At 36.2% G+C, this 15,671-nt stretch overlaps 1 protein-coding gene across 8 annotated transcripts in view; it reads right to left on the bottom strand.

Moving 5' to 3' along the window:
- The window catches only part of LOC106162302 (uncharacterized), a 42,934-nt gene that overhangs the window by 12,254 nt on the left and 15,009 nt on the right, over positions 1–15,671 (bottom strand). For 5 of the 8 annotated variants that reach the window (XM_087016607.1, XM_087016602.1, XM_087016603.1 and 2 more), the window contains 8 exons: positions 9,202–9,272; positions 8,641–8,819; positions 6,719–6,878; positions 4,538–4,588; positions 3,197–3,373; positions 1,828–1,905; positions 1,496–1,573; positions 151–231 (listed from right to left, as the gene is read on the bottom strand). In XM_087016607.1, coding sequence (XP_086872733.1) covers positions 151–231; positions 1,496–1,573; positions 1,828–1,905; positions 3,197–3,373; positions 4,538–4,588; positions 6,719–6,878; positions 8,641–8,819; positions 9,202–9,272 — 875 coding nt within the window. Of the gene's footprint in view, positions 1–150; positions 232–1,495; positions 1,574–1,827; positions 1,906–3,196; positions 3,374–4,537; positions 4,589–6,718; positions 6,879–8,640; positions 8,820–9,201; positions 9,273–12,505; positions 14,114–15,671 lie in introns of those variants that run through there. The other 3 variants (XM_087016606.1, XM_087016608.1, XM_087016609.1) reach the window with 3 other exon arrangements.

The following is a 15,671-nucleotide window of genomic DNA, read 5'->3' on the forward strand; positions in this document are numbered from 1 at the left end:
TAGAATCATTCAGGAAATTTATCACTTAACCAAAATATCCTTTTTTTTTGCATCAATATATAATTTTTTTGTAAATGCTTTTTTCTTTAAGAGCTAAATCCTATATCATCAATTTCAAATGTAGCAGAAGTTTTAGAGAGCTTCTCAAACCTTCTTATGTTTGACTTCTTTTCTGGCTTTCATACCACGAAAACCTGCCTCAATTTTTGTTGCAGCTTCTGTTTTAACAGCCTGGGATAATAAAAGGTGTTTCATATATTTATCAAGTTCATGCTAGTTAAATCAGTGGAATTTAGATTTGATTGCCATAATAAGGCAAAGGAAAATAGATTTAAAGACTACCATGTAAAAAATAATATATTAAAGTATTTTTTACTTGCTACTATATAAGTTAATCTTCTTAATAAAAATACAAATTGAAAGTAAATCTTGAATAATGAGTGATGGAATATTTTGTGGATGTTTTCATTACAAGTAACTGTTACATTGACAAGGTGCATATACCTGTTCATTTAACATGCAGTTGCATCTCATAACATTTAAAATACCAAGTCACACTGACTGAAAATACATTGTAGTTAATTAATTACCAGTATCAGAATTAATCTTGTTATATTGTCATACCAAGATGACCTTTCAGCAAGTCTTTATCAATAACATAACTTGTTTTATTGGCTCTTTATTATTTTTCTATGTATCAAAATGATCCATATAAAATCTCAATGTCATTTGCAAACCATCCGCATGCTTACACTGTGATGTCATTCTAAAACTTATCATTTCAAATTTAGGCATACTTCAATTAAACTCACAACCAAGCCATAAACAAATCTTAATACCATGCTCAAGACATGGAAAATTCATCCACCAAAGGCCATTCAGTTTAAAGCTTTTTCCACTCATTATGTTCCAATATACACCTAAAGCAATAGGGATTTTGGTGAAAGGTACCAAAACAAAACATATTGACAACGAACTGTAATGCATTAAGTTCATGATCTCAAACAAAACTGACTGCTTTTGATTTACAGAATAAATGGCATGCAAACTGTATTCCATAAATAATATTCCAGGAAAAAAAAGATGTAATATTTTTCTAAAATTGAGCTAAAAAATGCATTATCCTCTCTTAATTTTCTCAAAAATCTGTGTCAGATATTTCATGGTATTTATGAGAAAATTGGAAAAATTTCAGATAAATTAACTTTGTTTCTTTGCTTTGTGTTTCACCACCAAAACCCTTTTAAGCATAATATCTTTTGCATACATGCATATGTAAGATGGTTGTTCAACCATGTTTTCCAAAGTTCTAGTTCAAATAACTGCAAAGACAAAGAGAAAATTATATCAAAATGCAAAACAACATTCTAAAACACCTAAAGGCATAAGTAGTTGAAATATTGCAGACTTTTTTCTATCCAAAACCCTTCATATTTCAACATGCCAATCAATGGATATGTGCCACTGAAAAAGCCTCATTACTGTAACATCTGACCTTCAAGACCTTGACTCGTCTTCGTGTTTTCATACCCCTAAAACCTGCCTGAATCTTGACTGCTGCAGACCTACGAACCTATGGTGACAGAAGCAAATAGTATACAGAATAGCTTAAAGCCTAAAAGAGAAAAACAAAAGAATAAAAAAGAAAAAAAATAGTACAAGACATCAAGAGACAGCTAGCTAGTACATCTGTAAAATGCAACTTTTAAGGGAATCAAAAAAGTTTCAAGGTTGAAAATAGCCAAAAAAAAAAGAAAAAAAAAAGTAATGATATATCTTTCATATTAAGTCTAAACAGTGAACTCATGCAAATTGTATCTCCCAAACCTTGAGAGCTTGGACTTTATGGCGGGCCCTCATGCCCCGAAAGCCTGCTTGGATTTTAACTGCTGCTGCAGTCTGAGCCTGACAAATACAATAGCACGTAAGGTCACAGTGACTGTTACTGCTGCAGTCTGAGCCTGACAAATACAACAGCACATAAGGTCACAGTGACTGTTACTGCTGCAGTCTGAGCCTGACAAATACAACAGCACATAAGGTCACAGTGACTGTTACTGCTGCAGTCTGAGCCTGACAAATACAACAGCACATAAGGTCACAGTGACTGTTACTGCTGCAGTCTGAGCCTGACAAATACAACAGCACATAAGGTCACAGTTACTGTTACTGCTGCAGTCTGAGCCTGACAAATACAATAACACGTAAGGTCACAGTGACTGTTAATGTTGATGCAAAACTAAAATCTGCATTTTTAATATCACAGAGAATTGGTATAATGATGTAAATCCACAAGTCATGGTGTTCTATATTCTTTGATAATTGATTTGAATTAATCAACTAGGATTCTATGTATATACCACCAACAGAAACTCATCACTAAGTTCTTTTTGATTGTACACTTGATTTGTTCATTTTATAAAAAGTCAGAGACAACCTGTTCACTGTTGTGAGTGAAATTGGTACCTATCAATGAATATCATTGAAAATTTAATTTCCTTCAATTCATTGACATTTTAGACAAATGTACTGTACACAGATTTTTCACATTACTTATGACAAGTAAAATCAGTTAAAATTGAAACTGATCTGCCCATGCATATCAACATCCATAAATGCCTTCACTGAAATGTAAATAATGCAGGAAACTAAACTTACATCTGAAATATTCAAGAAGTGAGCAAATAGTTGTCAACTCCCAAAACCTAGTACCAATGTGTTAGTAGTGGCTCATTCAAAATTATTGCATCCATGTATCTAAGACCGCATTCACAACGAGTTGAGCCATGGCTCTACAAATCCACGAACTAAATATGGCGGACGTACATGAAAGAAAAAATGCCTAATCTTTTAATAGTCTCTCCGCCTCTCACGCGCCTCCCCATGTGTCGTCCCTGCGGGGGTACAGTCATTAAATCTCTGCTCCATTGGGATGACACATGGGGAGGCGTGTGAGAGGCAGAGAGACTATGAAAAGATTAGGCGGTTTTTCTTTCATGTACGTCCGCCATATTTAGATCGTGGATTTGTAGAACCATGGCTTAACTCGTTGTACATGTAAATGCAGTCTAACTGTTAGTGAAAAAAATGGGTTGGCATAAGGGCACAGGAAGGACATCAAGACAGAAGATAATCCCACTTCAAAATCACATATCTCCAGTCAAGACAGAAGACATCCCACTTCAAAATCACAAACCTTAACAGCCTTCACATTTTTGCGTGCTTTCATGCCCTTAAAGCCAGCCTGGATTTTAGTTGCCGCTTTCTCTACTTCTGGGTCATTAAGATCTATATCTATCTCCTCCTCTTCCTCCTCTACAGTGGCAGAAGCAGGCTCCTGTGAGGGTGCCATGTTAGCGTCATCATGTGCTGACTGGTTGGAAAAAGCAGAAGCAAAACAATACTAAACAATGCAAAGCTATTGGTTAATATAATAATAGTGCACTATCATCTGGATGGTGACATGCTTACAGTGAAAACTTGGAGATGATTAACTAAATATATGCAATAATATTATGCAAACAACAACAAAATTTCAAGTCATGTTAATGTGCAATTTGTGCAAAATAAAAAAAAAACAGCATACATTTTCATGATTTAGACAAAGCCATGCAAAAACAATCAAACAAATGATTAAAATTTTGCAGTAGCTCACAATGTATTTATATACAAATCAAGCATTTAACATAAGAACACGTGTCTGCTTAATTGCATTCCACTTACACTAAAAATGTAAACATTTTACAAAAACAAAGTTTATATAACAATAATAATAACAGAACAAACTTTGAAAACAAGAAATTTCTTAGCTTAGTTGAATTGTGGATGCTGACAAACTCAGAATAAGTGACAATGGGTAAACCAGTGAACTGATATCATTACAACAATCAATTGTTAAAGCGGTAAATAGATTGACAGAAAAATTGCAAAGTACCAAAACTTAAAAGAATGAAAATAAAATTTGTGGAAAAAATATTAAAAGTCTATATAATAGTGAAGAAAAACAGAATGAAAAAAACATTCACAGAACAAGAACAGACTTAAACACACCAAAAATAACATATAAGGGGAACCAGGATAGAAAACTAGAGACATAGGGCCATCTACAGGAACAAGTCAAGAGAGAGAGAGCAGGCAGCCATGGTAAGAGGGTTGGTGAAGAAATGGTGACACTCATTGTGACAGGTGGTAACAATTAAAACAGATGAGACAAAAGACAGCAGCCACATATAACAGACAGAGCACTAGAAATTAAACATTCAGTTATATATTTGTAGATCCACATTGTTAACCACAGCCACATGAAATGTATAGAAAGAGCACTAGAAAACAATCACTTAAATATTTGTAGATCCACATTGTTAACAGCAGCCACATGAAACGTACAGACAGAGCACTAGAAAACACTATTTGCAGATTCACACTGTTAAAAAAGACTATGAAAGTTTCAGATCATTCACAAGACAGGAGATCTACATAAAGAAAACATAAAGAGTGGGTCTCTGGCTCAGAAGTCAAAAGAGAACTGGTATCTTACTGTTTTCATATCACTGACTTGCTTCCTTGCCTTCATCCCTTTAAACCCTGCCTGTAATTAACAGATTAGGGAGTATTATAAGTTAGAATTAACTTTACAAAATAATACAATATTCTACGTACTTGTACATGTGGCCACTACTTTCCAACAGTTTGTACATCACTGTGCCACACTGGTGTCAACATCAGTCTGTACAACTACTGTGCCACACTGGTATCAACATCAGTCTGTTCAACTACTGTGCCACACTGGTGTCAACATCAGTCTGTACAACTACTGTGCCACACTGGTGTCAACATCAGTCTGTACAACTACTGTGCCACATTGGTGTCAACAACAGTCTGTACGTCACTGTGCCACACTGGTGTCAACATCAGTTTGTACGTCACTGTGCCACACTGGTGTCAACATCAGTCTGTACAACTACTGTGCCACACTGGTGTCAACATCAGTCTGTACGTCACTGCGCCACATTGGTGTCAACATCAGTCTGTACGTCACTGTGCCACACTGGTGTCAACATCAGTCTGTACAACTACTGTGCCACACTGGTGTCAACATCAGTCTGTACAACTACTGCGCCACATTGGTGTCAACATCAGTCTGTATGTCACTGCGCCACACTGGTGTCAACATCAGTCTGTACGTCACTGCGCCACATTGGTGTCAACATCAGTCTGTACGTCACTGCGCCACATTGGTGTCAACATCAGTCTGTACGTCACTGTGCCACACTGGTGTCAACATCAGTCTGTACAACTACTGTGCCACACTGGTGTCAACATCAGTCTGTACAACTACTGCGCCACATTGGTGTCAACATCAGTCTGTATGTCACTGCGCCACACTGGTGTCAACATCAGTCTGTACGTCACTGCGCCACATTGGTGTCAACATCAGTCTGTACGTCACAGCAACACACTGGTTTCAACATCAGTCTGTACAACTACTGTGCCACACTGGTGTCAACATCAGTCTGTACAACTACTGTGCCACACTGGTGTCAACATCAGTCTGTACAACTACTGTGCCACACTGGTGTCAACATCAGTCTGTACGTCACTGCGCCACATTGGTGTCAACATCAGAGGCACATGTCAAATTAACAACAGTGGGAGGTACTGATTGAACTATATCCAAAATATATGGAGCCAATTTGTAATGTTTTCCTGCCATCATATACCAGCATGTACCTGTCTTATTTTGGCTTTTTAAATAAATTACTTAAAAGTTTTCAACCTTTTTTTCTTTTCTTTTTCTTTCTTTTGATGAACAATAAAATTTAAAAAATTGCTACCCCTGACCTATGGGTTTATCTTATCTGGTACAGGCATCAATTGTCTTTCGAGGCCAGGGAATCAATGGCACCTTCATGTATTGGAGTAAAGCACTTTAGAAAAACGAAGGGAAGATCTGTGCAAAACTTTCTTTTACAAAATGACTGAATCCTCTGACAAATTGAATCACATCTTAATTGAGCATCCCAATCGTCTTTTAAGATCTAACAATAGATACAAAGTGCCAAAATTTAAGACAGACAGATTCCGATGCTCTTTTATTCCATATGCACTTTTAAATATCCAATAGTATTATGCTGTCTTTTATCCTAAGTACAATAATTTTAAAGTTCAGTTAGCAGTCTTTTAACTCAGTTTTATTCATGCAAATATTCATTTTATACTCATTATATATATATATATATATATATATATATATATATATATATATATATATTTTTTTTTTTTTTTATTTTTTTAATTTTTTTTTTTTTAACATTCTGTGGACAACTTCAACCCACTGGGTTGCAATCTTAATAAATTATTATTATTATTTATTATTATTATTATTATAAATTATTTCTCTCAGGGACACCACTTTATAAGAAAGCCAAAGATTACAAGATGTGGGAGTCTCTCTATGCAGTACCTAATACAATAGTCTACATATTCCACAGCTTTATAAGAATTGTGGTTATAAATGAAATATAGTTTGTTTTCACAGAAACAATAAATGGTAAAAAATTACATTTACTATAAATTTCACCTGAAATACAAGCATTATTGTACTTGGTTTGAGAAATCCTCTTCTTTGAAATTTTCTTTCTTCTGATATTGATATGGAAAACATTTTCTACCTCGGAGAGAATAAATTTGACCATTTCTACATCCATCTCTGGCTTACCTGTATTTTTGTTGCAGCTTTTTCCACCTCTGGGTCAGTGAGGTCAATGTCCACTTCCTCCTCTGCCTGGGGCGTGTCCTCGGCACTTGGGGCAGCACCTGCTTTGTTCTTCTTCCTGGCATCTCTGGCTTGCTTCTGTTTTTCATATTCTTCTGGGTCTCTGGAAAATTCATAAAGAAGAAAATCTATTACCGACATGTCATTCTTTGCAAGGAAAATAAATCTTGTAACAATTAAGTACATGCCTATCTCCTTCATAACAATTATTTTGTTGAACTTTGGCAATATCATCCCCCTCTCCCTCTTCTTTATATTGCGATTCCACCTTCACTTACTAACCTTAACCTGGATATCATGCATCCATCACAAATAATTTAGTTGGAAAAGTAAAGCAGACTATAAAACTATTTAATTATGTGGTGCCTTTATTTTTAATTATTAACACTTTGCCAAAATGGTACTAACAACTGGATACTTAGTTTTAAGTCATATAACAGGGAATTTTATAATATGAGAACAGCACTTAAAATAGGCATTTAGAACTGTATTTATAACATAATATGTAAACTGTATTTGTAACAGGCAAGTTTACAACAGTTTAACAGCATTTATAACAGGCAATTAAAATTATGTTAACAGCATTTATAACAGGCAATTATAATATATTTCAACAACATTTATAACAGGCAATTATATGTTAACAGCAGATGTTAGCTGCATCTACATGTATATCAGACAGATCATTCAACTTATAACTGGTATGAAAACTTTGCAGTGTGAAAACAAGGTAAATGTCTGCTGAAATATAAAAAGACTTAATTCCAAATATATTATATCAATTATAATAAAAAGCAAAATATATTATATCAATTATGATAAGAAGCAAAATCATAATTAGGCCTCTAAAATAAAAAATAAAAACATTTTTGCTAAGATCAAGAGAAGGTACTTCATCAACTTTCAATAATATTTAGAATGATTTTTTTTTTCATTTTTTCATGAACACGGACACAACTTTCGTCAACTACAAATCCTTTGAGTTTTCTTTATAGAATCATCAATGTTATGCCATAATTGCAGAATGGCCAAATGTGTCGTGTCACACTATGAAAAATACGGAATTATCAAAGTACTGACAAGCAATTCCACATGATAGGTGACAGCAGCCACAGCCTTTAACACGGATACAGGTCTAAAAACAGTAAGCAGCAGATGATGGAAATGTGTATCTTCCTATGATTTAAGGTTTAGAGGGATCTCTATACACCAGCACTGAGGCATCTCACCGTTCCTCTCACAATCATTATCAGTGGTTAGCACATAGTGTTTTCAAAGTTCTCGATACAATCTGACCCGATGTGACTGAACTGTTCCTGACTTTGTCTACGTTAAAAAAAGTTGCTGTGAGAAAATAAACAGAAATGGAATAATAATAAAATCACCTTACCCATCTTGCTGTTCATCCTCTGAGCTATATAATGTCATGAAGCTAAATTTAACACAACTTCATTTCCTCATAACAAAACAACTTCATAAGAAATCATAGTTTGATCTGAGCTTTTTACACACAGACATTCAAACAATTAAGATTCACACTGTTTATGAAGGGATCTAATTATCATTTCAGACAGCATAATACAATCCAGGTAATGTCTGTCTTCACAGTGTTTGCTGTTTTTTTCTACATGAATGTTATAACTTATACAGAGATAAATAAACACAACACAAATTAAGAGGCTTAATTCAAATTTACAAAAGCTCAAAGAAGATGTTCCAAGTTCCTTTTACAGCACCAAACAGATGTCATTCAGAACAAGTTCACTAACAAGATCCATGGACTAAATATGGCTGTCTCACTTAAAAGTAATGATGATTAATACCCTGATGTGTGTGTGTGTGTGTGTGTGTTCATGCAAACTTACTTCATCTTGAGCACTCTCTGTCTGCCCTGGAATCCCCGGTATCCTGACTGGATCATGATGGCTGCCTGGTCTTCCCTCATCTCTTGCACCTCCTGTGTGGCAGCATGCTGACGATACTTGGTCTGAATCTTCACCGCAGCTTCTTGCTGCTGGGGGTCGCCACTGTCTATGTCAGGTTTCTGCAGACATAGAAATTTAGAAGAGTGAAAACCATAGGCTTATCCATTCAACTCAACCTTTCACTGAAAGTGTTGGAACAGGTATGAATGTTAAAATATAGTAGTAGTAGGGCCTTGCAGATTTTACAGTAATTCTGCAGGTCTCAGTGATACTAAGTGAAGAACTGTTTCATGCAGATGTTTTAAGAATATCTGCACTGTCTGTAACACAAGAAGTAAAACAAAGGCAGTTCCTCCTTTGCCCAACCTCTTTCCAACTATATGCCACTAAATCACTCACAAAGGTGGATCCCCTCATTTCTTCTGATACCTTTTCCTTTTCTTGCAGACACGGGTGACTATAAACCCCCACATACAGTACATGCATACACATACACATTACCTTGAAAGCTTTGTTGTTATAGAACCTGTCTTCAAGCTTGGCACCATGCTCGACAGGGTCAATGCCTTCCTCTGGAATAGAACATATAGCAAAGTTTTATATAAAATATGAATCTACATGGTCAATGCCTTCCTCTGAAAAAGAACATATAGCAAAGTTTTATACCACGCTTCAACATCATGTCAATGTAGACACTCTCCATTATACCACACTTCAACATCATGTCAATGTAGACACTCTATTATACCACACTTCAACATCATGTCAATGTAGACACTCCATTATACCACACTTCAACATCATGTCAATGTAGACACTCTCCATTATACCACACTTCAACATCATGTCAATGTAGACACTCCATTATACCACACTTCAACATCATGTCAATGTAGACACTCTCCATTATACCACACTTCAACATCATGTCAATGTAGACACTCTCCATTATACCACACTTCAACATCATGTCAATGTAGACACTCCATTATACCACACTTCAACATCATGTCAATGTAGACACTCTCCATTATACCACACTTCAACACCATGTCAATGAAGACACTCCATTATACCACACTTCAACATCATGTCAATGTAGACACTCTCCATTATACCACACTTCAACATCATGTCAATGTAGACATTCCATTATACCACACTTCAACATCATGTCAATGTAGACACTCTCCATTATACCACACTTCAACATCATGTCAATGTAGACATTCCATTATACCACACTTCAACATCATGTCAATGTAGACACTCCATTATACCACACTTCAACATCATGTCAATGTAGACACTCTCCATTATACCACACTTCAACATCATGTCAATGTAGACACTCTATTATACCACACTTCAACATCATGTCAATGTAGACACTCTCCATTACACCACACTTCAACATCATGTCAATGTAGACACTCTCCATTACACCACACTTCAACATCATGTCAATGTAGACACTCCATTATACCACACTTCAACAACATTTCAATGTAGACACACCCTCTTTTATACCACACTTAGCACCATGTCAATGTAGACACTCTCCATTATACCACACTTCAACATCATGTCAATGTAGACACTCTATTATACCACACTTCAACATCATGTCAATGTAGACACTCCATTATACCACACTTCAACATCATGTCAATGTAGACACTCTCAATTATACTACACTTCAACATCATGTCAATGTAGACACTCTATTATACCACACTTCAACATCATGTCAATGTAGACACACTCTCTTTTATACCACACTTAGCACCATGTCAATGTAGACACTCTCCATTATACCACACTTCAACATCATGTCAATGTAGACACTCTATTATACCACACTTCAACATCATGTCAATGTAGACACTCCATTATACCACACTTCAACATCATGTCAATGTAGACACTCTCCATTATACCACACTTCAACATCATGTCAATGTAGACACTCTATTATACCACACTTCAACATCATGTCAATGTAGACACTCCATTATACCACACTTCAACATCATGCCAATGTAGACACTCTCCATTATACCACACTTCAACATCATGTCAATGTAGACACTCTCCATTACACCACACTTCAACATCATGTCAATGTAGACATTCCATTATACCACACTTCAATATCATGTCAATGTAGACACTCTATTATACCACACTTCAACATCATGTCAATGTAGACACTCTCCATTATACCACACTTCAACATCATGTCAATGTAGACACTCTATTATACCACACTTCAACATCATGTCAATGTAGACACTCTCTATTATACCACACTTAGCACCATGTCAAGAGGATCAACACAGCACTATTAGCTTTTCTCATTCTGATCATTACTCTCTTAGACTGCATTCCCACAAATTTTTAGATTGTTCTATCCCCCTGGGGAGTCTCACTAGATTGGTGTCAGCTTAACCAGCTTAAATGTCTATCTCGCCTACTAAAAGCTGTAAGGGGGTAATTAACTATAGTGCACGCTCGGCTGACAGCAATTTAGCATGAACCCCCAGGGAGTTAGGTCAATATAGATAGATAGATCTAAATCTGTGGGAATGCAGTTTTTATCACCAAAGCTTTTCTTCTATTTTGTAAATGGAGTCAACAACATAAAACCAGGCTCTGTTCACTGTATATATAGGGCATGGGAAAAGTAAGTCAAGTTTAACAAAATTTTTTTAAAAAACACTAGTAACAAGTAAGTAAATATCTTAGCTGTCAAGGCAGTTAAAATTTGTTTATCACCCACTTAATGGTAAAAAATATCTGTGTCCTAGATAGTAAAAGTTTTGATCAAGAACACATGTATTACCAAAAATGCTGAAGCAAAATGGTCAAAATAGACTATGAAAATGTGTGTGTAGATTTATTGCCAGACGTACAGAAGGTTTGCAAATGAAACTGATGTTTGAAAACAGCTTTAAAATGTTTCTAGCCTTTTCTATAAGTGCTCAAACAGCCAAGTCCATGCCAGTTAATTAAAAGCTATAAATACACTCCAATCAGAGTCTGTGGTGTGACATTATTCCCTAGGCAGACTTAGGAATATGTATGTATGCAGCTAGTTTGGTGTAGAAGAAAAGTGTCTATTAACACTTATATTAATAGACTTATACCTGGGTCTCAAGAGGTCCAAAGGCCAACAGCAAAGACTACAACTTACCTTTTATAGCCATTTTAAAACATTAATTATATATATAGATTTATGCTTGTAACAAAGTTAAATAGCACTGCTATGGAAAGTTAAAACCTTTAGGAGTTCACAGGTACCAAAAATGGATCCTTGCCTCTGGATAGAAGTACAATTTAAGGTGCATCTTATTGTACTAATTTTGGTTGATCAATCCAGCTAATTTATACTTGATATGATATTTACATGCAGTTGCAGTGAGCATAACTTGCAATAATTCTGGTAATGGAGGTGAATTAAGTCAGGTGTAGTACCTGGCAATAATATGGTATTTGTAGTGAACATGTTCACATCATGAACACAATACATTACATGCTAGTTTGCTGTCCAACTCTTCAATACATCAAGAGACTTCAATCAATTAAGCACCCAACTGTTCTATACAGTCCTTAGTGTAAATCTTTAAGCCTTATTGACTTACAATTAATGCCAGGGGATACTCAAAAACCAATCCATGATATTACATTATAGAACAGAGAGAGAGAGAGAGAAAGAGAGAGAGAGAGAGAGAGAGAGAGAGAGAGAGAGATTGATTTGCTATGGACCCTCCTGGCTACATTAACATTTCATCACTGGACCCACCTCCATTTAAAAAGATAGGAGCTCCTTCCTCCTCCTCCATCCCCTGCCTTTCCTCCTCAGGCCCAGAGTCATCATATTCTGAGCTAGAGTCCTTATGGACCCTCTCAGATAAAAACTGTTTCAACTTTTTCTCCTGCCAAGCTTGTTTTAGCTCCTGTTTAAATTCCGTGACATCTTCCGTCCAGTCCTCCAGGTCTTGCTTTACATGGTCCAGTTTGTTCCCCATCACTGACTTATGTGACACTCTTAAGGAATTGACTTTTTAAAAGTTATTGAATTAATACCAGAGCCTCTTCTGGCTACATGGAGTCTCCAACCTGTGCACCTTCAAGATAAACTAGTAATATGCTTTCCTGAAATTTTACTAGCAAGCCTGTGTTCACATAGACATCCTTCTTTTCACCATTCACTGTGAATCATAAGCCTTAACACTGATATACTATCCACCTTCAATATGTGTGCATAGTGGTGTCACTTAATTATCAGTAGACATCACAGAAAAATTATAAGATATCCTGAATATGTGGTCTCCTTGCAATGAACTGAAATACTTTCTGTAAATTTTCCAAACTTCATCTACATGTATGTTAAAGGCCAAAGTATCTATCCCACAGAGTCTGTATCAATTGTGACATATACAACAGTACATGGATAACAACCTGAAGATATATTCAACTGTGACAGCTATGTAACATGACTATAGATCTTTAAGATGCTGGGTACTATTCAATAGCAACAGAGTCACTGTATTCCAGTGGTTAGTCAAGAGGAGTGGGATACAACTCCAAAAGAGAGCAACTGGTACAATTCCCTGCCATAAAATTCCAATATTAAGAATATTAGAATTCAAACAGCTCTGCTTTTTAGTTTTTTATCAAGTTTATTGTCCAAAGATGGCCAGCCATATGTTATGATATATGTATAGTGACAGCAGGAATGAGATCCCAGGGTCTGAAATGTCTTTCCTATGTACTTTAACAGACAGCTCCACACGTGTGTGTCTTCCCCACGAAGTCAGTGTTCCTAGGAGAGCTGGTATCACACAATTATGTCAACCTTACAATGTGGGGGTGTTTCAATGTCCAAACTGATACCAGAACACCTCTGAAAAATTTGTCAGGGAGAAGTGGAAGTCAGATCCTAAGCTTGTTTTAGTCCCACTGGCTGTAAAGATGGTGTTTACCTTTCAGACTCTGCTTCTCCTCCTCCTACCTGCTCAGTACTCTTTGCCCAGTTGTGAGGAGGCCAATTCTACCAGCTGTATCAGACTCTGCTTCTTCTCCTCCTACCTGCTCAGTACTCTATGCCCAGCAGCTGTGAGGAGGCCAATTCTACCAGCCGTATCAGACCAGAAGTCATGTGGGACAAAGCCTTCTCTGCTAGCACCTCACGCTCCAATACTACCAACACAGAGAGATCAATACAATACCATGCCAATGGCCACCAATCAATTCCTGAACAAACTTCCAACAGGGCTCTAGTATTCTTGTTTTTATTTAGTAAATTACATTCTGTCACCACAAGACAAGTATCACCTGATATCTGTACAGTAAACAATGGGATGTCTCTGGGCTCTGTAAGACTACTGGGATTTGCAGCTCTCTCTAAGCTCCAAAGAAGTCATCATTGGAGACTACTGTACTGTGTGGTTTATATAGCAACACTGACACAGATCTATACCTTTCTATAGCAGTATCAATACAGACAAAATACAGCTCAGTGTAAGAAAACACTGGGGAAAAAACACTTAAGCAGTAGTAATGTTCAACTCAATAACAAAGTTGGTGAAGGACAAAGCTCAAGGACTTGATACCTGGCCAGTTGGAGGTGGGGGGGGGGGGGGGGTTGCTCTTGCCCTGTTCCTTCATGCTTAGCACTAACACACTGCTGTCTATTTAGAAGTACTAGTAAATGGTTCTTTGAACTTTCAATGAGGTTTTCTGTTCAAGTTTCTGCTGTTGATTGCACTGCTGGGGAAGAAGTCAAGAGCAGGAAATACTTGGCTGCAAGGTAATCTACAGGAAACACACCTGACTGTAGCTTTTATGTTATTGAACAGCACAGCAGTTTGCCATCTAAACCTTCATGTATGGCAGTTACTTTTGTAAACAAATGTCAAGTTGATTAGAAGCTCTAGTAAATAGTGGCATTCTTGATCTTTTCCTAGAGTGCCATCTATTTTTGTAAAGATCTGGAGGAGACTAAGTTGGCTTCATAAAATGTAAACAGGAATCAATTACATGAACTTCTGCAGACAAATCATTATTCATTTCCATCTTCATAAAGTTTTCAATATTTTGTTTTCAGGTATCACAAGTAAAGAATCAGAAAAAAGGGAAAAAAGTAACAGGTACATTTGGTACTCTGATAAACAACAGAATAAATTATTATTATATAATACTAAAGGGGCTAAATCTCCCAAAAACATCTTAATTGTAGGCAATAACTCTATTTCTATTAAAAGAATGCATTTAAAAAAAATCCAAAATATACTTAGAAACGTTTAATCTTCAATGGTGAACAAAGTATGTCCATGGACAAATATTATGTTGTAAACTTGAATACTCTGACTGATGGAAGCACCAAAACAATGGTGAACAAAGTATGTCCATGGACAAATATTATGTTGTAAACTTAAATACTCTGACTGATAGAAGCACCAAAACAATTCGTGACCTGCACAGCAAGAGATTAAATTACTATTGAACTGGGGTCAATTATTGATGTGCTGCCAGCCATCTTTCCATTCAATAATACCCACCATCCGTGACTAGGAGCTTCTAAATAATTAATCTATTTGGAGAACTACAATTCAATGAAAACTTGGCATGTAAACACAGTATGGAGTGCTCAAGAATGAGTTTATTTTCTGCCTCCAGCATGAGAGTTCACTGTCAATGACATGTAATATGCTACTTCATATGTGACTAAACATTGTGTGGCAGCAATATTTTACATGGAAAGTATACATCCAGGTCAAACACAACCGCCAATCCAGTTGTTTGATTTCTTTTTCCTTTTAATATAGTCTTGACAATGTTGAGGTTAATAGACACACAGTTTTGTGGTCTAAGGAAGCTTTGTCCAAATCTTGACCATATTTGGAAAGACTCTTTAGAGGGTCAATGATCTAAGGATTCAACAGAAAATGTTATTATTATTTAAA

This window comes from Lingula anatina, chromosome 7, assembly GCF_051362555.1.
Source record: "Lingula anatina isolate TDL-2025a chromosome 7, LinAna3.0, whole genome shotgun sequence".
Classification (NCBI taxonomy): domain Eukaryota; kingdom Metazoa; phylum Brachiopoda; class Lingulata; order Lingulida; family Lingulidae; genus Lingula; species Lingula anatina.